The 25,945-nt window shown below is 43.2% G+C and overlaps 1 protein-coding gene across 6 annotated transcripts in view; it reads left to right on the forward strand.

Moving 5' to 3' along the window:
• The window catches only part of LRP1B (LDL receptor related protein 1B), a 2,172,167-nt gene that overhangs the window by 1,543,205 nt on the left and 603,017 nt on the right, over positions 1 to 25,945 (forward strand). For all 6 annotated transcript variants that reach the window (XM_073634235.1, XM_073634238.1, XM_073634240.1 and 3 more), the window contains exon 33: positions 17,811 to 17,951. In XM_073634235.1, the coding sequence (XP_073490336.1) occupies positions 17,811 to 17,951 (141 nt within the window). The remainder of the gene's footprint in view (positions 1 to 17,810; positions 17,952 to 25,945) is intronic.

Here is a 25,945-nt window from a genome sequence, read left to right on the forward strand (position 1 = left end):
TACGGTACATTTGTCCTTCCTTAATTGAGAGAAGATAAAACACATCTTAACGCAAGAAAAATAATGACTTCAATTTAGGGGAAAACAGAAAAACAGATTTCATGAATCATAAATCGTACTTGTGTTTATTTTTCTGGCCCGCATGTGATTTGTATACTCTAGTATTTCTTGAGATAAGCCATAAGCAGGGTGTTATTTTAACTTTAAGCTGGCAAAATTGCATCAATTTCTGCACATAAAAGTTCACGTAATGCGTATCTACTGTATCGTTTAATGTATACCTGCATCTCATATGATCGTTAACTGATATAAACCATTAAAGGCTTAAACCCCCCCCCCCATTGTGGGCTGCTGTTTGGGCTGGAATTACACCTATGCATTTTTCCTCGATGCGTTTCCATTGAAATCAATGGGCATGCATCAAAATGCATGTTAACTACTTGCCTACCGGGCCAAATCTGATACTTTGCTCCTACACTTTTTTTGCTAGAAAATTACTCAGAACCCTCAAATATATATATATTTTTTAGCTTGGGCCTTGGGAATGAAAGGGTGGTTGATGCAGGGTATTTGCGCAGTCATTTTTCAAACGCGTTTTTTTGGGGGAAAAAACAGTTTCATGCATTTAAAAAAAAAAAAAAAACAGCAAAGTTAGCCCGATTTGTTTGCATACTGTGAAATATGATGTTATCCCGAGTAAATAGATACCTAACCTGTCACTCTTTGAAATTGCGCACACTCATGGAATGGCGCCAAACTTGCACATAGTGTCAGAGGCTCAGTGGCGGTGGGGGACTGTGTCCCGACTTCCGAATAAATGGAAGCAAGCAAACATTCATTGATGGGCGCTGGTAGGCTGCATTGATGGGCACTGGTAGGTTGCATTGATGGTCACTGGTAGGCTGCATTTGATGGGCACTGGTAGGCTGCATTGATGGGCACTGGTAGTTTGCATTGATGGTCACTGGTAGGCTGCATTTGATGGGCACTGGTAGGCTGCATTGATGGGCACTGGTAGTTTGCATTGATGGTCACTGGTAGGCTGCATTTGATGGGCACTGGTAGGCTGCATTGATGGTCACTGGTAGGCTGCATTTGATGGGCACTGGTAAGCTGCATTTGATGGGCACTGGTAGGCTGCATTGATAGGCACTGGTAGGCTGCATTTGATGGGTGCTGTTGAGGCTGCATTTAATGGGCGCTGCTGAGGCAGCATTTGATGGGCACTGGTAGGCTGCATTGATGGTCACTGGTAGGCTGCATTTGATGGGCACTGGTAAGCTGCATTTGATGGGCACTGGTAGGCTGCATTGATAGGCACTGGTAGGCTGCATTTGATGGGTGCTGTTGAGGCTGCATTTAATGGGCGCTGGTGAGGCAGCATTTGATGGGCGCTTCATTAAAAAGGTGGGGAATACATGGGAAGGGCAAAGAGGGTGGAGTCAGGGGTGGAGTCGGGGGGGGGTTTGGAAAAATTAGGTTTTGCCTAGGGTGTCAAAAATCCTTGCACCAGCCCTGGTGGTTTGAACGTCATTTACATATGTGGGCGCGACCTACATATGAGTTTGCTTCTGCGCACGAGCGCGGGATGGGGGACGCTTAATTTTTTTATTTTTTATTATTGTTTGTTTTACTTTGATTTTTCTTTTAAACTTAAAGTTTTATTAAGTTTCAAGGTAGACATACATATGATTGTCGATAGGAGTTTTTCTGCAGACAGTTGAAACATTACTTATTTTCATAACATGTTAATAGAGTGTTAGCTAAAACAATACATAGTGGCGTCAGATTTTCTTAGTGTCCATACCCCACTCACCCCCAGTGGGTACTAACTGTAAGTAGGGACTGGGCACCAAGTTAGGAGCGTAAAGAACAGAACTGCAATTAACATTGGTATTTAACATAACATCGGGTGTCAACAAAAGTGAGCATAGTATCATTAACCATGAGCTACTTTGATTTTTCTATTTTGACACTTTCTTTTTACTTTTTTTTTTTTTTTTTTAATCACTTTTATTCCTGTTACAAGAAATGTAAACATCTCAGGCCCCATTCACACATGAGCATTTTGTAGCTTGTAGCTTGAAGCTACAAAACGCTTGAGTGGAAAAAATCCATTATTCTCTATGGAGATGGCCTCCGAAAGATCATAGAGACGTCTGGGGGCCATCTGGCCAACTTCTGGCATGGACCAATTCCTTCTCCCTCTCGCCGATCGTGCGGGCAAGCTGGGAGAAGCACCGGAGGGTGGCGGGAGGGGTGAACATTTGCATTTACAGTCCCACTAGTACCGGGGGATGCTTCTTGTTCTGTATCTATACCAGGGATGTTGGCAACACCATTGGCTTACTTGGGTGGTCATTTGCTTTCTAAGCAACTGAACAGCCGCTATGATTGTTCTTATGGTGCAGGGAATCTCCGGCTCTAAAAGAAGATATCTGAATGATGTTGTAGCTGCAGCCACGTCATATGACGTTGTTGGGCGGGAAGTGGTTAAAATGGTTGTAAACCTCAGACGTGAAATATGAACAAAGCATATGCCTCTTTAGTGTGTACTTGTCTCAATTAAAGAGGTTGTAAATGCCGGATAAAAAAAAAAAAATCTGTAAGACAAATGCATAATGGACTAGTATGCATCGCATACTAGCTCATTATGAAATACTTACCTTAGAACGAAGCCTTTCAGCCGTGCCCGCACACCACTGAGACGGCTGACATCTTTCCCGGAGTTACTTCCTGGTTCGTGGGCTCCGGCGCTGTGATTGGCTGGAGCAGCGATGACATCACTCCCGCATGTGCACACGGGAGCCGCCGGTCACGGCACAGGGCTCTAAAGATACGGCACAGGCGGCTGCACCTTCAGAGCGCATACGCGATGACGTCATCAGCGCAGTATACAGTAAATATCTTGTAAACGGTGCACGTTTAGGAGATATTTACAGTACCTATAGGTAAGCCTTATTATAAATTTACCTATAGGGACAAGCATTAGAGGAGTGTTTACTTCCTCTGTATGAGCACTTAGGGGTTGATTTACTAAATGCAAATAGACTGTGCACTTTGCCCTCTGCAAGTGCAGTTGCTCCAGAGCTTAGTAAATGAGGTAAAGCTTCATTTTGCAAAGATTATCCGATCCGTGCAAGAAAAAAAAAAAGCATTTTTGCTTGCACATGATTGGATGATAGAAGTCAGCTTCTGCTCATTTACTAAACTCTGGAGCCCTTGCAGAGTGCAACTGTACTTTGCAAAATGTAGTCTTTTTGCCTTTAGTAAATCAAGTTATCTAAGTGATATTAGTAGATATCATCTCATATCTAGGTGATATTTCTGTCTGCTTTTTCGTTCCTCTGCTATCAGCGTGAATCACTTTTGACACGTTCTCCTGACACCAAGAGAAAAAAAGGTGACAGGGAAAGAGAGCTCCAGCCTCAGCTCTGTTCCTGTGTGCCGTGTGAAGGAGAGGATCGGGGGGTCTCTTCCCTCCAATCAGCTCTCAGAGCTCTCCTCACTGAGCTCTGCAGAATTTGAGTTCAGCTCTCTGTCAGCTTTTTTTCTGACAGCTCAGACAAGCAATAATAAATTCTGGAATTTGAACAGATGTAGAGAAGAGAAGACTGCAGATAAACAGGTACAACTCATGTAGGAGGATTTGTTTCAACTCTGTGTATCACCTGAGGCCAGTCACTTCACTAGGTATATGTATGGGTTTACAACCATTTTATTTCATTTGGATGCACGTTAAATTGCATCATGGTGCATTTACGTGCGTTATGACAAATGCATTATGACGTGCATCCTAACATACTAATGCGCTGAGATGCATCTTGATGCGGATTCATTGATATCAATGGAAAATATATCAAGCAAAAAACGCAAGCAATGGTACCCATGTAGCGGGGCCCTTCCCCACATTGCACAAGTTGAATGCTTATTTGACATATAATTTTGATGCATTTTGCTCCGCCCCTCAGAGCTTAAAGTGGTTGTAAAGGCAGAAGTTTTTTATTTATCTTAATGCATTCTATGCAAAACCTTCTGTGTGCAGCAGCCTACCTAGTACTTACCTGAGATACAGCTGGATCCATCAATGTTGCAGGAGTCTCTCGGCTGCCCGGGACTCCCCCTCCTCATTGAGACAGCAGTGTGGTGCCATTGGCTCCCACTTCTGCCAATCAAAGTCAATCAGCCAATGAGGAGAGAAAGAGGGCGTTGTGGGCCACAGTTCCGTGTCTGAATGGACATAGGGAGCTGTGGCTCGGCTTGGGTTCCCCCATAGCAAAATTCTTGCTGTGGGGGCACTCAACAAGAGGTAGGGGCCAGTAGCACTGAAGAGGGACCCGAGAAGAGGAGGATCTGGGCTGCTCTCTGCAAAACCAACTGCAGAGAGCACATAAGTATAAAATGTTTGTTATTTTTAACAAAAAAAAAACACAAGACTTTAGTAACACTTTAATTTGGGGATCACTGCCCTCATGAATAAGCTTGGAGGGGCAGAGCGAAACACATTGGGGGTGTAGCTGGTTGGAACCCAGGCTGAAGTTGCCATATTTAACCACTTGATGGGATTGTTCAGATGTGCGGCTACAGGGAGACTTTCTGTTACATTCAGGAGTTATAACCTTCCCTAACTCTGCTCCGAGGGGTGAAGCGAAACACATTGGGGGTGTGGCCTGGTTGGAACCCAGGCTTAGGTTGCCATATTTCACTGATTGATGGGATTGTTCAGATGTGCGACTACAGGGAGACTTTCTGTTACATTCAGAAGTTATAACGTTCCCTTACTCCGCTCTGGGGGGCGGAGCGAAACACATTAGAGGTGTGGCCTGGTTGGAGCCCAGGCTAAGGTTGCCATACTTCACCGGTAATGGGATTGTTCAGATGTACGGTTACAGGAAGACTTTCTGTCAAATTCAGGGGTTATAACCTTCCCTTACTCCGCTCTGAGGGGTTGAGCGAAACACATTAGGGGTGTGGCCTGGTTGGAACACAGGCTGAAGTTGCCATATTTCACCAGTTGATGGGATTGTTAAGATGTGTGGCTACAGGGAGACTTTCTGTTACATTCAGGGGTTATAACCTTAACATACTCTGCTCCGAGGGGTGGAGCGAAAAACATTGGGGTTGTGCCCTGGTTGGAACCCGTACTTAGGTTGCCATATTTTACCAGGTGATGGGATTGTTCAGATGTGCGGTTACAGGGTGGCTTTCTGTTACATTCAGGGGTTATAACGTTCCCTTACTCCGCTCTGGGGGGCGGAGCGAAACACATTAGAGGTGTGGCCTGGTTGGAGCCCAGGCTGAGGTTGCTATACTTCACCAGTTGATGGGATTGTTCAGATGTGCGGTTACAGGGTGGCTTTCTGTTACATTCAGGGGTTATAACCTTCCCTTACTCCGCTCCGAGGGGCGGAGCAAAAAACATTGGGGTTGTGGCCTGGTTGGAACCCAGACTTAGGTTGCCATATTTTACCGATTGATGGGATTGTTCAGATGTGTGACTACAGGGAGACTTTCTGTTACATTCAGGAGTTATAACGTTCCCCATCTCCGCTCCGAGGGGCGGAGCGAAACACATTAGGGGTGTGGTCTGGTTGGAACCCAGGCTGAGGTTGCCATACTTCACCAGTTGATGGGATTGTTCAGATGTGTGACTACAGGGAGACTTTCTGTTTATATATAACTCCTGACATTCAGCGGTTATATATAATCTTCCCTTACTCTATTCAAAATGAAAAAATAAAGTTTTGTCTCCAGTTCTAAAGACAGAAACATATTTGACTGATATCTGGCCCGTCTTCCGTTGCCATAACGATTCGTGTAGATCTCAGAAAATGTAACTTTATTTATTTACCGCTAATTCCCCCTGTCATCTTGTCAAGCGAAAATTAATCTCATGTTGCTCAATTTCATCGCCATCCTACTCCATTCCAGGACGCCGGATTCAATTTAGATTTGTGTGGCGAACGGGCGGCCCGGATCTCATTGTACAGAGCTTGTTCCGTAATGTTATTTCTTTGGCTTTCTATTCCCTCTGTGGTCCATTCGGACGCCCTAGCAGCGCTCCGGCCATTTGCTCCTGAAAGATATTTTCGCCCAACTTTGTGAATAATTGGTCTATTATGAGTTCGGCATCCCATCGCTTATCCATCTTGGTCAGTGTGATCTCATTTAACCTGGCGTCTCTCTCTTTATTCTCTGTCTCCGAAGGTAGCGTTTTACATTTGTCTGTGTCAACCGGCACAGCCGTCCTGCAAACTAATGAAACCGGAGAATACACTTTACTGTAACAGAAGGAGAGGGACAATGTAGAAATATTTTCTCAAAATGTCAGAAAATCGATTGCGGAGGACACAAACGGCTACGTTCCTGAAATTCAGTTTTCTGCTGCTGCAATAACTGAAACTTTGTTTACTAATAGACTTTTCTTTAGCCGGCACCTGCATACTTTGGGGGAAGTAATAATAGAAATTAAGTCTAAATATTCAAAACAAGCCAAATAAAAATAAAAAAAAAAGATGAAACAAAAAACAAAAAAAGCATGCAGTACATCTCTACAATACATGCACATCTCCCACCATGCTTTGTCTTTTTTAACCCCTTCTGTCAAGCCCCAACATCCCTTTAACCACATTTAGTACCAGTACTAAGACAGGAAGTGTCTTATTGGCCAGATTACTGGGTGAAAATAATGGGAAAAATATATAAATAAAACAAAAATAAAGAGAGAAAGAAGAAAAAAAAAACAAAAAAATGAACTCAGCCATCCTTATTTGAGGATTAATAATTTTACATTAACCACTTGAGCTACGGAAGGTTTTACCCTCTTCATGGCCAGGCCATTTTTTGCTATTTAGTACTGCACTACTTTACCTAGTAATTGCGCAGTCATGCAACACTATATACAAATGAAATTTATATAATTTTTTTTTTTTTTCACACAAATAGCGCTTTCTTTTGGTTTCCACTGGGTTTTTTATTTTTTGCAATATGAACAAAAAAAGAACCATATTTAAAAAAATATATGTATACACTAATTACCAAAAGTATTAGGACACCTGCCTTTATACGGACATGAACTTTAAAGCGGGGTTCCCACTTAAAAAAAAAAATACTGCAGCTGCTGACTTTTAATAATCGGACACTTACCTGTCCCAGGGTCCAGCGATGCGGGGGATCCAAGCCCCGCTCGTGTCCCCTCCACTCCGCACGCCGGCATTTTAACTGTGGGCACCCGGCTGTGGCTTCACAGCCGGGCACCCACTGTGCATGCGCGAGCTGCGCCACGCATCGTCACTGGCCGCGCAATCATCTGGAACCGGTCACGTGTCCCAGATGATTGACAAGAGGGAGAGGAGAGAGGCGATCTCCCTTCCTGCGCAGAGGGACGTGACGTCAGGAGCCCAGGCGCTGAAGGAGGCAGACTACGAGGGACCCCCTAGCAACAGGCATTTAGAGGTGAGTAAAAAAAAAATTTTCTCCAAATGTTTTTTTTTTTTTAAGCACATTAATATTTTTAAATTTTTTTGGGGGGGTTGGAACTCCACTTTAATGACATCCCGGTCATAGTCTGTAGAATTCAATATTGAGTTGGCCCGCCCTTTGCAGCTATAACAGCTTCAACTCTTCTGGGAAGGCTGTCCACAAGGTTTAGGAGTGTGTCTATGGGAATGTTTGACCATTCTTCCAGAAGCGCATTTGTGAGGTCAGGTACTGATGTGGACGAGAAGGCCTGGCTCGCAGTCTCCACACTAATTCATCCCAAAAGTGTTCTATCAGGTTGAGGTCAGGACTCTGTGCAGGCCAGTCAAGTTCCTCCACCCCAAACTCGCTCATCCATGTCTTTATGGAACTTGCTTTGTGCCTTGCTCCGAATCATTTGGTGGAGGGGGATTAGGGTCACTCTTAAGGCGTCAGCATACCAAGAAATTTTGGACAATTTTTCATGCTCCCAACTTTGCAGAAACAGTTTGGGGATGGCCCCTTCTTGTTCCAATATGACTAAGTACCAGTGTACAAAGCAAGGTCCATAAAGACATGGATGAGTGAGTTTGGGGTGGAGGAACTTGACTGGCTTGCACAGAGTCCTGACCTCAACCTGATAGAACACCTTTGGGATGAATGCTTTGTGCACTGGCGTGCAGTCATGTTGGAGCAGGAAGGGGCCATCCCCAAACTGTTCCCACAAAGTTGGGAGCCTGAAATTGTCCAAAATATATTGGTATGCTGACGCCTTAAGAGTTCCCTTCACTGGATCTAAGGGGCCAAGCCCAACCCCTGAAAGACAACCCCAAGGGAGGGAAAAAAAAAAACATTGTTGCTGTCTCTGGAGAGCTCTGTGTTGTTTATCAATACAGGGAACTCTTCTGTCATTCACTCAGCCAATCAGCGGGTGATGACCATAAATCATTGGCCGAGACCTTCTGATCGGCTTCTTCTGCAGCAAATGACAGCACAATGACTGTGCCTGTACGAGCCGACCTGCTGCAGTAATCCTCAATTCACACCGGTGTAATTTGTCATGCAATTTGACAGTTCCAAATCGCATGACAAGTCGCACCCCTTTGTCGGCAATAGAACCGTTCAAATAGCTGCAACTCTTGTCGTAGCGACTTTAACCGATTCCCGACCGGCTCCTGTAGATATACATCGGCAGAATTGCACGGCTGCGCAAAGTAACGTACCCATACGTTACTTTGAATTTGCCGCCGTGTGCGCGCGCATCTCTGTGAGTCGGGTCGCGGGTGCCGCGAACTCGATCGCCGCAGGCATACCCGCGATCGCCTCACGGAGAGGATGAACGGGGAGATGACGTTGTAAACAGCATCTCCCCGTTCTGCTTAGTGACAAGTGTCACTGGATCTCTGCTACCTGTCATCGGAGCAGAGATCAGTGACGTCACACTCACAGCCCATCCCCCTAAAATCACTCCCCTAGGACATACTTAACCCCTCCCTGCCCCCTAGTGGTTAACCCCTTCAGTGCATTTTTATAGCACTGATTGCTGTATAAATGACAATGGTCCCAAAAATGTGTCAAAAATGTCCGACATGTCCGCCATAATGTCGCAGTCACAATAAAAATCGCTGATCGCCGCCATTACTAGTAAAAAAAAAAAAAAATATTAATAAAAATGCCATAAAACTATCCCCTATTTTGTAAACGCTATAACAAATCAATAAACGCTTATTGCAATTTTTTTTTACAAAAAATATGTAGAAGAATACAGATCGGCCTAAACTGAGGAAAAAAAAACTTTTTTTATATATTTTTTGGGGATAATTATTACAGAAAAATGTAAACAATAATGCGTTTTTTTCAAAATTGTCGCTCTTATTTTGTTTATGGCGCAAAAAATAAAAATCGCAGAGATGATCAAATACCACCAAAAGAAAGCTCTATTTGTGGGAAAAAAAAGGACGTCAATTTTGTTTCGGAGCCACGTCACACGAACGCGCAATTGTAAGTTAAATCGACGCAGTGCCGAATCGCAAAAAGTGCTCTGGTCAGGAAGGGGGTAAATCCTTCCGGGGCTGAAGTGGTTAAAAAAGGCTCCTGCACTGCTTTTTTTTTTTTTGCCGATTTCATTGAGACTTGCATAGACTTCTGTTGAATGAAGTCACAAGCCGCAAATGAAATGACTGTTCAAGGCGCACTGATGTGCAGCTTTGAAATCTCATTGAAGTAGCACGATTTCAAACCCGTGTGAACGGGGGCTAAATGTACTGCCGTGGGTCGGCAGGCGGTTAAATAATTTTTAGTTTTTGGGTACGACACTCAAAAGGTGATGGCTGCATCATTTTTCTTTTAAAGTCTCAGTTCCTTTATTTTCACCCATTGATCCTGCCAGTAACACACTACCTGTGGAGGGACAGCATTGTCTCCCTAAGCTGCTCTCCTTATCTGGACTACAAACATCTCCCCCTCTCCTCATCCTCATTATATATGGAGGAGAGGCTGCCATGTTCACAGAAAATAACTGGAATAGCTGATGGCATTTTTTGAGATTTTGGCTTCATGCACACTGGATCTTATAAAAATGACAGTAGCTTTAGCTGTAGAAAGCTGTAGCTGTAGAATGAATTTTTCAGTGTTTTTTGGAGTAGCTTTTCAGCATATTTTAGCGTTTTTTTTAGATGTAGCATTTTTTACCCTTTTTTTAAAGCAAAACTATACTGCCACAAAAGCTGACGGCTCAGAGACAGTGCTCCAGGGCCGTGCCTGCGGGTCCCGCGGACTCAATGTCCATCGGTGTCCCGCGATCCTGTCACGGACCCGCAGAAACGGGGAGATGCCTATGTAAATAATGCATTTCCCCGTTCTGCCTTGTGACATGACAGAGATCTATACTGCTCCCTGTCATCGGGAGCAGTGATCGCTGTCATGTCAGTGGAAGCCCCTCCCCCCCACAGTTAGAATCACTCCCTAGGACACACTTAACCCCTTGATCGCCCCCTAGTGTATAACCCCTTCCCTGCCAGTGTCATTTATACATTAATCAGTGCATTTTTATAGCACTGATTGCTATATAAATGTCAATGGTTCTAAAATAGTGTCAAAAGTGTCTGATGTGTCCACCATAATGTCACATAAAAATCGCAGATCGCCGCCACTACTAATAAAAAATAATAATAAAAATGCCATAAATCTATCCCCTATTTTGTAGACGCTATAACTTTTGCGCAAACCAATCAATATGCGCTCATTGCAATTTTTTTTTACCAAAAATATGTAGAAGAATACATATCGGCCTAAACTGAGGAAAAAAATGTGTTTTTTTATATATTTTTGGGGGCTATTTATTATAGCACAAAGTAAAAAATATTGTTTTTTTTTTCAAAATTGTCGCTCTTTTTTGCTTATGGCGCAAAAAAAAAAAAAAAACAATGCAGAGGTGATCAAATACCACCAAAAGAAAGTTCTATTTATGGGAAAGAAAGGACGTCAATTTTGTTTGGGTGCAACGTCGCACGAATGTGCAATTGTCAGTTAAAACGACGCAGCGCAATATCGCAAAAAAAAGTGCTTTGGTCAGGAAGGGGGTAAATTCTTCTGGGGCTGAAGTGGTTAAAGTGATTGTAAAGTCTTGTTTTTTTTTTTTTCCAATAAAAATACTAAACCTGTCATACTTACCTGCCCTGTGCAGTGGATTTGCACAGAGCAGCCCAGATCCTCCTCTTCTTTGGTCCCTGTTCTGTGATCCTGGCCCCTCCTTCCTGTTCAGTGCCCCCCCGCAGCAAGCAGCTTGCTATGGGGGCACCCAAGCCATGTCACAGCTCCCTGTGTCCATTCAGAAACAAAGCCCTGCCCCCCTCTCTCCTGATTGGCTAGTTGACTTTGATTGACAGCAGCGGCAGCCAGTGGCAACACTGCTGTGGCACAGCCAATCAATGAGGGAGAATTTCAGATGGCTGAGACACTCGTGGACATCGCTGGATAGAGAGGGACCTCAGGTAAGTATTAGGCTCTGTTTCCACTACTGCAAGTTGTTGTGCGACTTGACACATGTGAAGTCGCATGACAAGTCAAAATCCATGTATTTCAATGGCCCTCGTTCCAATTGGTGCTACTCAAGTCGCAGCGACTTCAAAAAAAGGTTTTTGTACTACTTTGTTCCGACTTTGGTGCGACTTGTTCTCCCATGGTTCTCACCAGTCGCATGACATCACATCAAAAATCGCATTGCAAAGTTGCACTGTAAATCTCGCGGCTTTGGGGTCACAGTAGTGGAAACCTAGCCCTCGGGGGGGCTGGGGGGGGGGGGGTGCTGCCCACAGAAGGCTTTTTATCTTAATGCATAGAATGCATTAAGATGAAAAAAAACTTTCTGCCTTTACAAACCCTTTAAGGCCTCATGCACACTGGACATTATAAAAACGCTAGTAACGTTAGCTGTAGAAATCTGTAGCTCTAGAATAAGTTTTGTAGCGTTTTTGCAGCATTTTTTAGCAAAACTATACTCCCACAAAAGCTTATGTCTAAAAAATGCTGATAAACATTGAATAGCTGTGTTTTTACAGCTCAAAACTCCTCCTAACCACTTCAGCCCTGGAAGGATTTGGCTGCTGAATGACCGGGCCATTTTTTGCGATTCGGCACTGCGTCGCTTTAACTGACAATTGCGCGGTCATGTGACGCTGTACCCAATCAAAATTGGCATCCTTTTTTTCCCACAAATAGAGCTTTCTTTTGCTGGTATTTGATCGCCTCTGCGGTTTTTATTTTTTGCGCTATAAACAAAAAAAGAGCGACAATTTTGAAAAAAAAACACATTATTTTGTACTTTTTGCTATAATAAATATCCCCATTTTTTTTTTAAAAAGCAAATTTTTTCTCAGTTTAGGCCGATATGTATTCTTCTACATATTTTTGGTAAAAAATATCGCAATAAGCGTATATTGATTGGTTTGCACAAAAGTTATAGCGTCTACAAAATAGGCAATAGTTTTATAGAATTTTTATAATTTTTTTTCTTTTTACTAGCAATGGCGGCGATCTGCGATTTTTATCGGGACTGCGACATTATGGCGGACACATCAGACACTTTTGACACATTTTTGAGACCATTGGCATTTATACAGCGATCAGTGCTATAAAAATGCACTGATTACTGTATAAATGTCACTGGCAGGGAAGGGGTTAACACTAGGGGGTGATCAAGGGGCTAACTGTGTTCCCTATTGTGTGTTTCTAACTGTAGGGGGAGGGGACTGACCTAGAGGAAATGACAGATCGTGGTTCTTAGCTATTAGGAACACACGATCTGTCACTCCTCACAGAACAGAACAGTTTACACACATACACATCCCTGTTCTGCCTCTCGTGCCCGCGATCGCTCGTGGCTGGTGGTCATCGCTCCATGACCATCAGCACCCCCTCAGTGCAGCGGGTATGTGCGCGCATGCTATCCCGATCCCGCGAGCCGACGTATAGCTACGACGGTTCGCGGGATTGTGCCGACCTACCGCAGTATAATGACGGCGGCCGGTCAGCAAGCGGTTAAAACCCACTAATTCTATTTTTTTTTCCAGACAGAAAACTCCTCTGCCAAAAAAACGCTGATAACAGCCTATGTGTGCATGGATTGGACACCTAGGAGAACATACTGGGGAGTTTACTGGCTGCAGAATAAAAATATCTGAAGCCAAAAATAGCCGCTGTAAAAACGTTCAATGTGCATGTGGCCTTCGGGTTCGGTAAAAGCACTTTTATCGGGATCAACAGGTATTTTTCTGTACTTGCAGAAAATATACGTAGCCTAAAAAAAAAGGAAACTAAAGCAGCCACCACACCTGAGGTTAACTGAAACATTTTACATTTTCGCTCATGACTTTAGATGTAGCTTTTGATGAACTACCTGATTTGTAATTCACCACCATTCAAGCAGAGGACCATTTCTTATACTTAGCTGCCGAATCATAGTTTGTCATTTCACTTAAATATTGATGTGCCGGTTTGGGCAAGCCAAGGGGCATAACATGAGTCATTCATCCTCGCTACCCAGATTCAAATTGATGTGATCTACTACGATTTGCATAACCTGCACATTAAGTGGCATTGCGTTTCAAATGCAAATTTTCAAAGCTTCAGATCTACATCCCAACCACCTCGGCTCGCCCAAAGCAGCAGCAAAACGTGGATTGGGTTAAACCCCAGTACGGTGCTTGTATGAAGTTATATTGCAGGCAACAATGTGTGACAGATGACAGAATCGATTTAGACAGATTCAGATTGATTGTTCAAAGAATGATGAATGATTTTCAATCAATTCTGATTAGATATCGGCCAATTGGTTTTGTGAGAAATATACGCATGCAATCTCTTGGGTGATCAAGGGGTGCAAAAGTGTCACTTTCCATGCATGGTATATCTCGGTATGGGGACATAAGATGTCATCATCATCATGGCTCTTTTTTTAATGAGTTAATGTAACTTGGGTTTGCACTGTTGCTGCTTGGAAAAAACAAAAGCAGAATCAGTGATTTTATGATGAGCTTATCCTAAGCAAAAAAAAAAAAAAAAAAAAATATATATATATATATATATACATATATATATATATATATACATATATACATATATATATACATATATACATATATATATATATATATATATATATATATATATATATATATATATATATATATATATATATATATATATATATATATATATATATATATATATGGTAGGGGGTGTTGTTGGTAGGTGGTACTTTGTCTTTTTTAGTTTGTTCACTTCCATGTTGTCGTGTCTTGAGAAGAATGGACTGAACTTTTTTATCTTCCTCCTTTGCAAGACCCGTGAATGCTTCCAAACTAGTTTTGGACTTATATGGTTTTCTTTGCGGGTGAGCACCTGGGCATTTTCTTCAAACATAGAGTGTCGTGGCTACCCCTGGAACCATATATACACTATATTGTCTAAAGTTTTGGGACACCCGCCTTTACACGCACTTGAACTTTAATGGCATCCCAGTCTTCTTCCGTAGGGTTCAATATTGAGTTGGCCCATCCTTTGCAGCTATAACAGCTTCAGCTCTTCTGGGAAGGCTGTCCACAAGGTTTAGGAGTGTGTCTATGGGAATGTTTGACCATTTTTCCAGAAGCGCATTTGTGAGGTCAGACGCTGAGGTTGGACAAGAAGGCCTGGCTCACAGTCTCCACTCAAATTTATCCCAAAGGTGTTCTATTGGGTTGAGGTCAGGACTCTGTGCAGGCCAGTCAAGTTCCTCCAACCCAAACTCGCTCATCCATGTCTTTATGGACCTTGCTTCGAACACAGGTCCAAATCATTTGGTGGAGGGGGGATTATGGTGTGGTGTTGCTTTTCAGGGGTGGGGCCTGGCCTCTTAGTTCCAATGAAGGGAACTCTTAAGGCGTCAGCATACCAAGACATTTTGGACAATTTCATGCTCCCAACTTTGTGAGAACAGTTTGGGGAAGCCCCCTTTCTATTCCAACATGACTGCGTACCAGTGCACAAAGCAAGGTCCATAAAGACATGGATGAGCAAGTTTGGGGTGGAGGAACTTGACTGGCCTGCATGGAAGCTGAAGCCCGCTGTTGGCTGACTTCAAAGAACCAGTCCAGGCTCGGGCAAGATTGCAACATTAAAGGCAGGTTTCCGCCTACATGCCTGGACCGGCACCCAACCCGGGGGGGCGGGGGGTTGCAGAGCAGACAACGGTGACTGACAGTCTCCAGCTCTCTGCTCAGGGAGCCCTGAGAACCGTGTGATTGGCGGTGTTAGAGCCAGCGAGGGACAGATGCAGCATCGAACCAATGCTAAACCAACTAGGTTAGCATGATTCTGAAAAAAACCCAAAACATATTCTTTTAAGCTCTGGGGGAAATGAGTGCAACTTCACTTGAAGTGCACAGTCTATCTGTCTTTCCAGCTCAACAACATACTGCTACAAACTGTTCTTCAATACAAGATACACTTATTGTCTACTTTTTTTTTTTTTTTTTTAATTTGCTTCTTTATTCATCATGGCATTAAAGTTATTGCTTCTTCCACCTAAACTGTTGCAGATTATTCAAGCGATCACCACTGTGTGAATGAATATTCATTTCCAGTTTATTTATTGCACGCCATTAGTGGTATTCAAATAAGCATCAGTCATTTTCATTAAATATTTATGCAGCGTCTTTTAATTCTGTGCTGTAAACAGGGAAGAGCCTGAACAGAACAACATTTCAGCTGAGGGCATCAGGCGGAAGGTTTTTCCTTTAAACGCTTTGCTAAATAAGTCCTTGTGGGTTTGGGGGCCACACATATGAAAACGTCTGGAAACGGATTTGGCTGTTGCCCATTTTTACCAATCAAACTTCTGATGTGCACTAGGGATATACCTTTGTTTCTGATGGGCAAATAGAAGAAGGGCAGCAGGTCATTTCCCAGGCTGGGCTTCCTGATGGGGAAAATTTTCCGCATTTAGCACATTAAAATGTATTTTTGGGAGCGGGTACCTAGTTTTGATAGATACCTGCTCCCACTTCTGCTCGGAATGCCGCTCAGAAGTTCAGCCCCTCCTCTCTTTGCCCGCAGCCTTCTGGGACATGTCACTGGTACCAAAAGGCTGCAGGACCTTTCACAAAGTGCAGCCCCGCTCCGGTAGACATGCCAGCTCTGGTGACCCAAAGCCCAGCAAAGGATGGCACTGGATCCCTGGACAGGTAAGTGTCCTTTTTTAACCACTTGCCGACCGACGCATGCCGATATACGTTGGCACAATGGCAGAGGTGGGCAAATGGACATACCTGTACGTCCCCTTTAATTGGTGGGGCTAGCAGGCGCACGCGCGCCCACCGTGTACAGTGTGACCGTGCTTACGGGACCGGCAGACTCGATGTCCGCCAGTCTCCCGGTGATCGTGTCACGGAGCTGCAGAATGGGGAAGTGCCTATGTAAACAAGGCATTTCCCCGTTCTGCCTTGTTACATGACAGAGATCACTGCTGCAGTGATCGCTGTCATGTGAGTTGAAGCCCATCCCCCCACAGTTAGAATCACTCCCTAGGACACACCTAACCCCTTCATCAAAAATATGTAGAAGAATACATATCGGCCTAAACTGAGGAAAAAAAAACATTTCCATATATTTTTGGGGGATATTTATTATAGCAAAAAGTAAAAAATATTGCTTTTTTTTCAAAATTGTTGCTTTTTTTTGTTTATAGCGCAAAAAATAAAAACCGCAGAGGTGATCAAATACCACAAAAAGAAAGCTCTATTTGTGGGAAAAAAAGGACGCCAGTTTTGTTTGGGTGCAACATCGCATGACCACGCAATTGTCAGTTAAATTGACGCAGTGCCGAATCACAAAAAGTGCTCTGGTCAGAAGGGGGTAAAATCTTCCGGAGCTGAAGCGTTTAAAAGTATTTAGCTACAGTATTTGTAGCTGCTGACTCTTATTTATTTATTTCTAGAGAGAAGAACCTCTTTAAAATGGCCACTTACAGGGATTGATTTACTAAAAGCAAATAGACCGTTCACTTTGCAAGGGACATTTCCCCAGAGTTTAGTGAATGAGGTGAAGCTCTGACGATTTCCATCATCCAATCATGTGCATGCAAAACCTTTGTTTTTTGTTTGTTTTTTCTTGCACGATTAGATATTCTTTGCAAAAGTGAAATTTCACCACATTCACGGAGTTCTGCAACGTCCCTTGCAAAGTGAACAGCTTATTTGCCTTTAGTAAATCAACCCCTCTAAGTGGTCATTTTAACCTTTTGGCGCCGACAGTACGCTAATATGCGGCCTCTCACTGGGTGAACCTTGGTGTAGAGTGGTCGCATATTTGAGTGCAATATTGCAAAAATAGCCGTGCCGAGAGTGTGCGTCTTGTGTGCTCCCAGCACAGTTACCAGCGGCTAACAGAAAGCTGCTTGCGATTGGGAGCTTTCTGATCATGTAACTGCTGTGACAGCCAATCACAGCGGTCACAGGACCATAAACCCCGCCTCCTGCCATCTAAAACTCCTTAAAGGCCCGGGAGGAAAAAAAAGCTAGTCTCTATCAGAAACCTGTGGGACATGGTAACAAAGCAGGAGAATAGCCACTTGGGAGACTTGGGAGACAGGGGCATAATGTTGTCACCTGTAATAGGAAGTGCTTGAACAAGGACCCTTATGGCAGGGTTACCAGCTAGTATTCTAATAAAAGTTTCAGAATTAAAATATGGTGAAAATTATTTTTGAAGTTACACTAATTTGTTAAAGTTTATAATAGGTCTTAGAGATTGGGTTTATGTATACTTGAAGTTAAAACTGAAGAGTGTTAATGATTTTCTCCAATATTTTACAGATAACCGGCTCTGGTGGGCTGATCAAAATCTTGGCCGGATAGGAACATGCATTAAACGGGATGGTGGAAGTGTCTCCATTGTAAGGAATAAAACAGCAGGAGTGGTTCACATGAAGCTTTATGATAAGGAGGTGCAACAAGGTAATTTCTTGTTCTCATGCATCTATCAAAAGTGAATATCTCATTTTGAAGGTCGTTAATAAGAACCCCATTCAAGAGCTATGGCAGGAGAGAAATTTCCAGTACCTGATGCTTTCAGGAGTGTCAGATGCCTGATGTTCCACTTCAACCTCTGGGTTTATCGCCGCCCGTCTACCAGGACACCGTTGTGTGGTTCCAATGAAAAAAAAAGCATCTAAGAGATGCTGGGACTTTGATATGAGTTTATATAAAGTAGTGAGAGGGCCAAAACATTTGAAGATCCCACTGACTCAGGTTAGGCGCCTCAAGAAAGACAAGGTGAACCTCCAGCGGGTAGCCCAGCAGATTACCAGAAAAACATGCATGCATGGAAGGAGTGCCAGACCGAAAGATAAAAGTGTCCAAATTTATTTATTGGCATTGTTATAAAAGACATCCAACTTGTTTTGGGGTCAAAGGACTTCCCCCTTCATCAGAGCTTCTGTCATAAATGAAAATGTTGCATAGACTCAAAATAAGGCTTTCCTGTGTGAATCTGTGCAGGGAAACTATTTTCTGGATCAGAAGAATTAGTGGCCAGCAGTATCTGCATGAGCATTCAGATGATGAAGAGTTCCGTTGACCCCCAAAACACTTGACTGTCTTTCAGCAACTATACCAATAAATGAAATTAGACTATTTTATCTTTTGGTATGGCGCTAATCCCATGTGTGCACAGTTGTGATGTAGTGACTGGAAGAAAGAACCTATAAAAACTGTGGGCCACACAGCATGCAACACCCTCAGAAGGGCAAAGACTTATCAATGGTCATAGCTCTTAAAGGCAGCCAGCACCAACCAGAGAGATTTTAATTAAAAAAATATATTTTTTTGCCGGTAACTTTTTTTAGCATCTAGATAGCAATTGAGTCACTTAAAAAAAAACTCCAGGAAGCATGATTTATATCTAAGCTTTCCCCATCAGAAATTGCCACTGTAATTCTAGGTAAAAGACACATCCCTGCATTAAAGAGCTTGTTGATAAAGTCCACTTGGTTAAAATAGGAAACACAGAATAATTTAAAAATCCAGCATTCCTGTGTGGTTTTTTCTTCTCCTCTGTATGTCATTGTAAGTAGGTATAAGTAATACAAAATATATAAAATCCTGCATCCCTTGCAGCTCTTACAAAGCTCCTGGGCTGAAGTATGTCATTTTTTGGCCCTACTTCTTTAGTGGGTCACAGAAGTGCGCTTTCGTGTGCTCTCCTGAGACCCAGAATCAGCCAAGAGCAAGCTAAAACCCACTGTCGGCTGACGTCACAGAGCCACTTCAGGCTCTAGAAGGTTCCTGCCAATAATGTTGGGATCCACCCAGATGCCTGATTGACAGCTGGCACCAGTTCTCAGTGTGTGGCTGAGGGCTGAAGCTGGCTGCGCCTGCCCCTTCCCTAGCCCGGTGCTCCAGTGAGTGGTGGAGGGGCAGAGTGGAGAGCAGTGACTGCCCCAGACACCACTCTCAGCTCTGAGAAGACCAAGTACTGAGTGATCAGCAGTCATGTGATCGCTCAGTTAAATTCTCAGTCTTGGAGCTGGCAGGGGACAGCTGCAGCATCACAGCAATGCTGTAGTATAGAGGTGAGTATGCATGTTTGCTTGTTTTTTTTTAGTGACCCCATACATCTCCTTTAACAACATGCAATTACAGCATGCCTTGTGAAGGAATTGTAAATGCTATGTTTTTTTTCTATTTGCTATTTTTATTGTGTAAAAGTTGAGTTATCCTTTAATTTGTTCCTATAAAGTTTTTTCTTTCCTGGCCTCCATTCACACATTGCAAACTGTGTTTTTGTTTCTTTAATAATTCCCTATAAACAGTGAATTGTCGAGTGTTGATTAACTTCTCCGGATCCTTTTATTATTCATGATTCCCAGTTTTAGCACCACAAGGAAGCACAATAGATCAATGGATAAGACAGTTCTGGAAAAGCCGCTTGGCAGAGTGTCAATTTGTGACTTCAACTTTTTAAAAACCTTTATCAGTGTGCACGCATCCTGAGATCAAACATGCACTGTGGTTTGCATAATCTATTCCAGTTTAAATACTGGTCTAATAGTTGCAGATATGCCACAGTTTAAATATAGATCACCTTTTTTTCCTGGTTTAGTTACAATGATGCTGCTTAATCAGCTTGCCCTACATCCCAGAAGTATATATTCTGGTGAGACTGATAAGCGTCTCGCGTGTTAGACATGTCTAGAACCTTAATATGTCTACAGATGGAATATCACTTGACAGGCTTTTCCCATCTATGGAATGGAGTAAATGGATAGGCGATAAATATTATTTTTTAGAGGCATTCATAGCTGTATTAATGCCTCGTCTTCTGTCTGTGTGTTTCCCTTTTCAAACAGGTACTACCCGTAGAATATGGAGGAGAGCACCAAGCATGTGGTTGACTGTCCAGTTTATATTGTACTTGTGTAGCACCCTTATAGTATAGGGTAAGCTGCTAGGCAAATTTAGTTAGTTCCTCTGTAATCAAAGGAGCAGGGGTTGATTGCTTGGGTCTCACAGGCTGCTGTTCTTCTACGTGCCCCTTGTTTTCTGGAGATTACTAGAAGAAGGCAGCCTGAATATTTCTGGGTCCCCAACCAATCCCCTGGGGAGGTGTGATTAAAGGGAGAAGGGAAAGCCCATAAACATTCTGAGTTCTGAGGTCCAGCCTTCTGGAGAAGACCCCTGTGCTGGGAGCTCTGCCCATGGAGCAGAGAGAGAGACCAGTTAGGGGAAGCCTGAAGATTCCTTTTGGAGAGCTTGTGGTCCCAGCTAGGCCTAACTAGGGGTCTACTGGAGACTGCCTGGATCAGAGTCTGGATAGGGCCGGAAGAGCAGGTGTGAGGAAGTTTCACTATTCTGGGACTGAGTGAGTACCTGATCCTACCCCACAGAAGTTCCTGTGGGGTATTTTACCATACTGTCCAGTGCAGTGCAGCCAGGAGCTGTGCAAGACAGCAAGGAGCATGCTATACTGCCTAAGCGTGCCCAGTGCAGCCAGGAGCTGTGAAATATGGCCAAAAGTTGTACAAGTCAGCCTCAGATGTCTAGACTGAGGACAAGTGTCCTGGAATTCACTGTTCTGTCTACTATCTTGTGTAGCACCCTGGCAGAAGTTAGGCTAAATTTAGTTTTTGGGCTGCATTGTTCTCAGTGGGGAAATAATCATTTTTTTCTGGTCTGAGCAATGTTTCCCTACAGTCAGTGTTTGATTACTTCTTTCTGCGTCTGGAGAGAGCCTCCAGAAAATAGAATAGGAGGGTCAACTACTAATTTAGAAATATTTATCAAAGTCCAACCAATCCTGGGGAGGAGGTTCACGGAAGGTGGATGTGGAGGTGACTAATGTTTGGGGAGACTTGGGCAGAGTGTTTTTCATCAGCTTGCAGGGTTTCTCTTCTCCTGGGGCTGCTTCCCCTCCGAGGCAGCTAGTGTGACACAAGAGTTGAAGTTGGGGCCTCAGCTAGTGTTGGACTGAGAGCCTGGAAAAGATTGCTAAAGTGACCTGCTGGAGGGCATTGCTCTGGGAGTCCTAATCTGGATAGGGATATATATTTTTTTCTCCCTCTGCACCTCCCTCTGCTTCTGAGCTTCCCCAAAAACATAGCTAACAAAAAGACAGCTGCTTGATTACCGACACTTGTCTCAGCTTCAAGCACTTGCCTAAGACAAGCTGCAGCAAGAACAGCTGTGGAGGGAGGTGGCTGTCCAACAACATAGCTAACAAGAAGTCAGCTGTTTGATAACTAGCACTTGCCTTGGCTTCAAGCACTTGCCCAAGACAAGCTGTGGCAAGAGGAATGCAGAGGGATCAGAGGCTAACATGCATTTCTCTTACCACCATTTGTCTTGGGCAAGTGCTTGAGAAGACAGTGCAAGTCATCAAGCATCTATCTCTTTGTTAGCTACATTGTTGGATGGCCGTGGAGGGAGACAGGGAGGAACCATGTCTGACTTCATAGCTAAACTTACAAAGTACGTACAGTAGGAATATAGGACAAGGTATGACATAGGGGTTGATTTACTGAAACCGGAGAGTGCAAAATCTGGTGCAGCTCTGCATTGCAGCCAATCAGCTTCTAACATCAGCTTGTTCAATTAAGCTTTGAAAATCAAACCCGGAAGCTGATTGGTTTCCAAGCAGAGCTGCACCCGATTTTGAACTCTTCAGTTTTTAGTAAATCAACCCCACAGTACTTTGTTTTTTGGGGATCAGAACACTGATTAAGTGAGAGATCTTCTTTATTTAGTTTCAACTTACAATTTAGTAACATGTGTTGGTCGAATATGTTTATATACTTTTTATATATTAGTGCTCATTAAACGGCCCAGTGCTAAGAATGGCAGTGCAAGCAACATTTGTCAACGCACTCTTTGCTTTGACAACACAAGTAAAAATGTATGAAAATGCATAATTCAGCCTTACTGTATATGTTATTTGGGAGGTTATTCAAAATACTAAATAGTCATACACTGAAACACCCATTTACCCATGAGTTAATGTACACACATGTACACATGGCAAAGCACATACTGTAAGTGTTGAACAGGGTCAGCATTTACTTCCTCGACTGACACAGATCTGCCCCAGCTGCAGGCTCTCACCTTGTGACTTGCTACAAATTTACAATGTTGCACTCTGTTCATTAGGGGGCAGCAGTCTGTGGAAATTTTGTGATAGACTGATGACATCATCTGAACCTAGGCAAAAATTACTTGTCTGAGGTTCCATGGCTGTTTTTAATAATAAAAGGCTGTGCTTTTTTTTCTTTTGGTAAAAGTATGCTGTTGCTTTGTATTGTGACATCAGAAATGTATTTCATTCATCTTGAAATGCCCACTTTAAACTGTAAACTTCAAGAATGATACTCAGTAGCTTTAGTGATTTAGGAAGTGGCGTAGAATTAGTCACCATTTTACAGATAAAGGTTTTGTGGAGTTTTTAAAGCAAACCTATACTAGGCAAAGTAACAGGTTCACGTTATAGGGAGAACCATAGACAGACTGTACTTCTTGTGCTCCATGGCTTCTCAGATTTTCCACCAGAATCCATAGAAATGCTCAGTACTTATTGGATTGTGGAAGTATGATGCTCCCATTGCATTCCTTTAAACTAGCACTGGTTGCCTGAGTACCCTCTTCAGAGTCCAGCATTCAGAAAATGAAAAGTATGGACAATCTGACAGCCTGTTAGGGCAATAAAAACACAGGGAAGACGAGTACAATCTGTCTATAGTGACTCCTGTATAGCAAACCTGTAGGCAGGTGCAGTCTACTTACTCTACTGCAGGTGGCATTCTTCCGCAGTGGCACTGTTGTTAGAGAGGAAGTCAAGAGGAACAGGGTTTCTCTATGGTTTCCTTGGTCACTGGAGAAGCTATCCTATTGGATTCTGCCACCCCATGTGACTCTGGTGGCCATCTTGGGTCAGGCAGAGCACATTTAGGGCCCTGGCTCCTGGGGTTGGTGCACATTTTGCGAGTTGGCTGTGTAGGGAAAAGTACCCCACCTTTTAGGGACAGTACTAGCAGAAGGAAAGGGTTCCTGACAAGGAGGGTAAGTGTAGGGTCTACAACTCCTCTGAACATCTTCTCGATTGGGCACGAGACGGCCAGGCCACATTCTGCCCTCTTTACAGGTGCTGTCAGTCTAGAGTATGGCTCCATTCCCCATGCTGGAAAACGTGAGTGTAACCGGTTGGCAGTCTTCCCCTTTTGTTGTGAACTTTTGCTGCGTTACCTCAATACAATCTCTATTGTACCTGACTGTGAAAATTATTGCCACTGCACCACGCTGCACCCAACCGACAAACATGTAACACTAATGGACTATCTGTAATATCAAATAAATAAATGGGGAATATACCTCCAGGAGAGTCACACCTTTAGGAGGACATTGGTATGGAAACCTCATTATTAGGGTCTACAAGAGAAAAAAAAGGGATTAAGGGTAGGGGTCGATCCTCTAGCCCTGACCCAAAAATTGCATCTTTTTTTGCCAATATAAGCCTTTCAGCTATCTAAAAAAGAGTGTTGGTGTTCCTTTAAATAAAGCCCTGACGTCTACGCCAATAGACAGTTAACGACAGATAGTTTGAGTTTTATCAAATGGCGGAATTGGACTGTCTGCTTCTCTAATAATCCAGTAATAAACCTTTCCTTCGAGGTCTGGAGTGTAACAGAGTGGTTTTATCACTTGTCATTGACCATAGAATGTACCTGCCTGGCACCATTCCCACCATGCTGGCCTCAGACTGACCTCAAACTGGGTGAGATATTGGAAAAAATCCTCTGTGATTTCACAGCACAGAGGAAGAAAACTCTCAAGTATACATATATAATATAGCTAAAGAGTATATATTTCACTCTTACCTTTGGATATACAGTATAGTAGAATATTTCACTAGCATCAGCCAAATCATTTTATGTTCATATTCATCATATATGGCACAGCTTGCTATAAAATCACCTTCAATTTTATTTAGCTGCAATGTGTTAGCCCAATAATAGTCCATAACATTTAATCATCTCCAGGTAAATCTACCTTCTATATGACAAAGGTTGCTGAGATTATATTGTAACTGTAGAGATACAACTTTGATCTTTAATGCTTAACTCCTCCAGCCTTACCTTTAGTTTTTCACAATTGTACAGGTTCTAGCTTTGCACTGAAAAGGCTAATTTTGCTGCACACTGTGAGCTTCTCACAATGTGCATTATAAGCTACAGCAAGCCAGATAGAGTTCAGCTCATCTCCTGGATGGTGGATGTTCAGCATCATCTACCACTGTCCTTCCCAGTTGTCCCTTTATTGGATTTCAGAAAGGGGTTTTTGGGACTTTGAGTGAGGCACAAGACACGTGGTAGGAGAAATTGTAAAATTATTGTATTGGCATATATACAAAGCTTTGAACATGCGTATTTTTATCTATATACACAAGGCGACTGGCATACAAAAAAGAAGAATTTATGCATGTAAAGTACATGCACGCATCTGAAATCACATAGTATCCCATGGAAGTAACTAGTATAAAAAGCCAATGCTTATTGAGTAATTGATACAAATGGGTTATAGGATGCAAATGAATCACAGTTGAGGTCAAGTTTTGTGTTGGGAACATGATGACATTGATAGTCTTGACGCGTTTCGTTGGCAGTTGCCACTCATCAAGAGCAAAGGCATAGCGTATCTGAAAAAAATGAAAAGGGTACCAAATAGGATCGAATGTTTTGCCCAGATAGTGAGAAAGAAGGTGTGGCAATGGGAAACAAGATGTGCATCTCCCTGGAATACTTATACGTGTAAAGCGTTCTTAATAGGCAATGTTGTAAGTCAGGATCTGCGAGGCAAGTCTATCCCGGGAGCTGAGGGAATGAACCCAAAGAGGATGCGAGCGCACCGACACACCCCAGGAGTACCCTCCAAACGTAATAGGAAAAGGTGAAAAAATTCAGATATGTCTGTAGAGTATTGGATTTAAGTTCTTTTATTCAGGGGGACTCAGGAAGACATGTAGGTATTATCTAGAATGGCCTTGTGGCCATATTTGGGCAATGATGTAACCTATTCCACTCCCCCACCCCCGTTGGCTTTTGTGGCCAGGGAGTTCTGGCCATGTAAGTGGTTGCTAAGGATGATGGGTGCAAGCATCCGCTGCTTCCTTAGCAAACATTGAAGCTGTCACGTTCCCCCACACAGAACACCCTAAATATTCAGCGTTCAGAAAAATGTTCAAACAGCCAATGTTCAGTCCAAATGTTAAGCTCATCCCCACTAGTAACAGGCACTCCTCCTGACTAACTACAACCCTTCAAGACATTTTAATATTTGCATAATTTCTCCACTGCTTGCATTAGGGCTTTTGAGAGAAGTAAAGAGGCAGGGTGCTGTGATGTGGTGTGTGTGTGTGTGTGTGGGGGGGGGGGGGGTTACGCACTGCACAAGCTGACTGTCTAATG

Source organism: Aquarana catesbeiana, linkage group LG06 (assembly GCF_042186555.1).
Source record: "Aquarana catesbeiana isolate 2022-GZ linkage group LG06, ASM4218655v1, whole genome shotgun sequence".
NCBI classification, from domain to species: domain Eukaryota; kingdom Metazoa; phylum Chordata; class Amphibia; order Anura; family Ranidae; genus Aquarana; species Aquarana catesbeiana.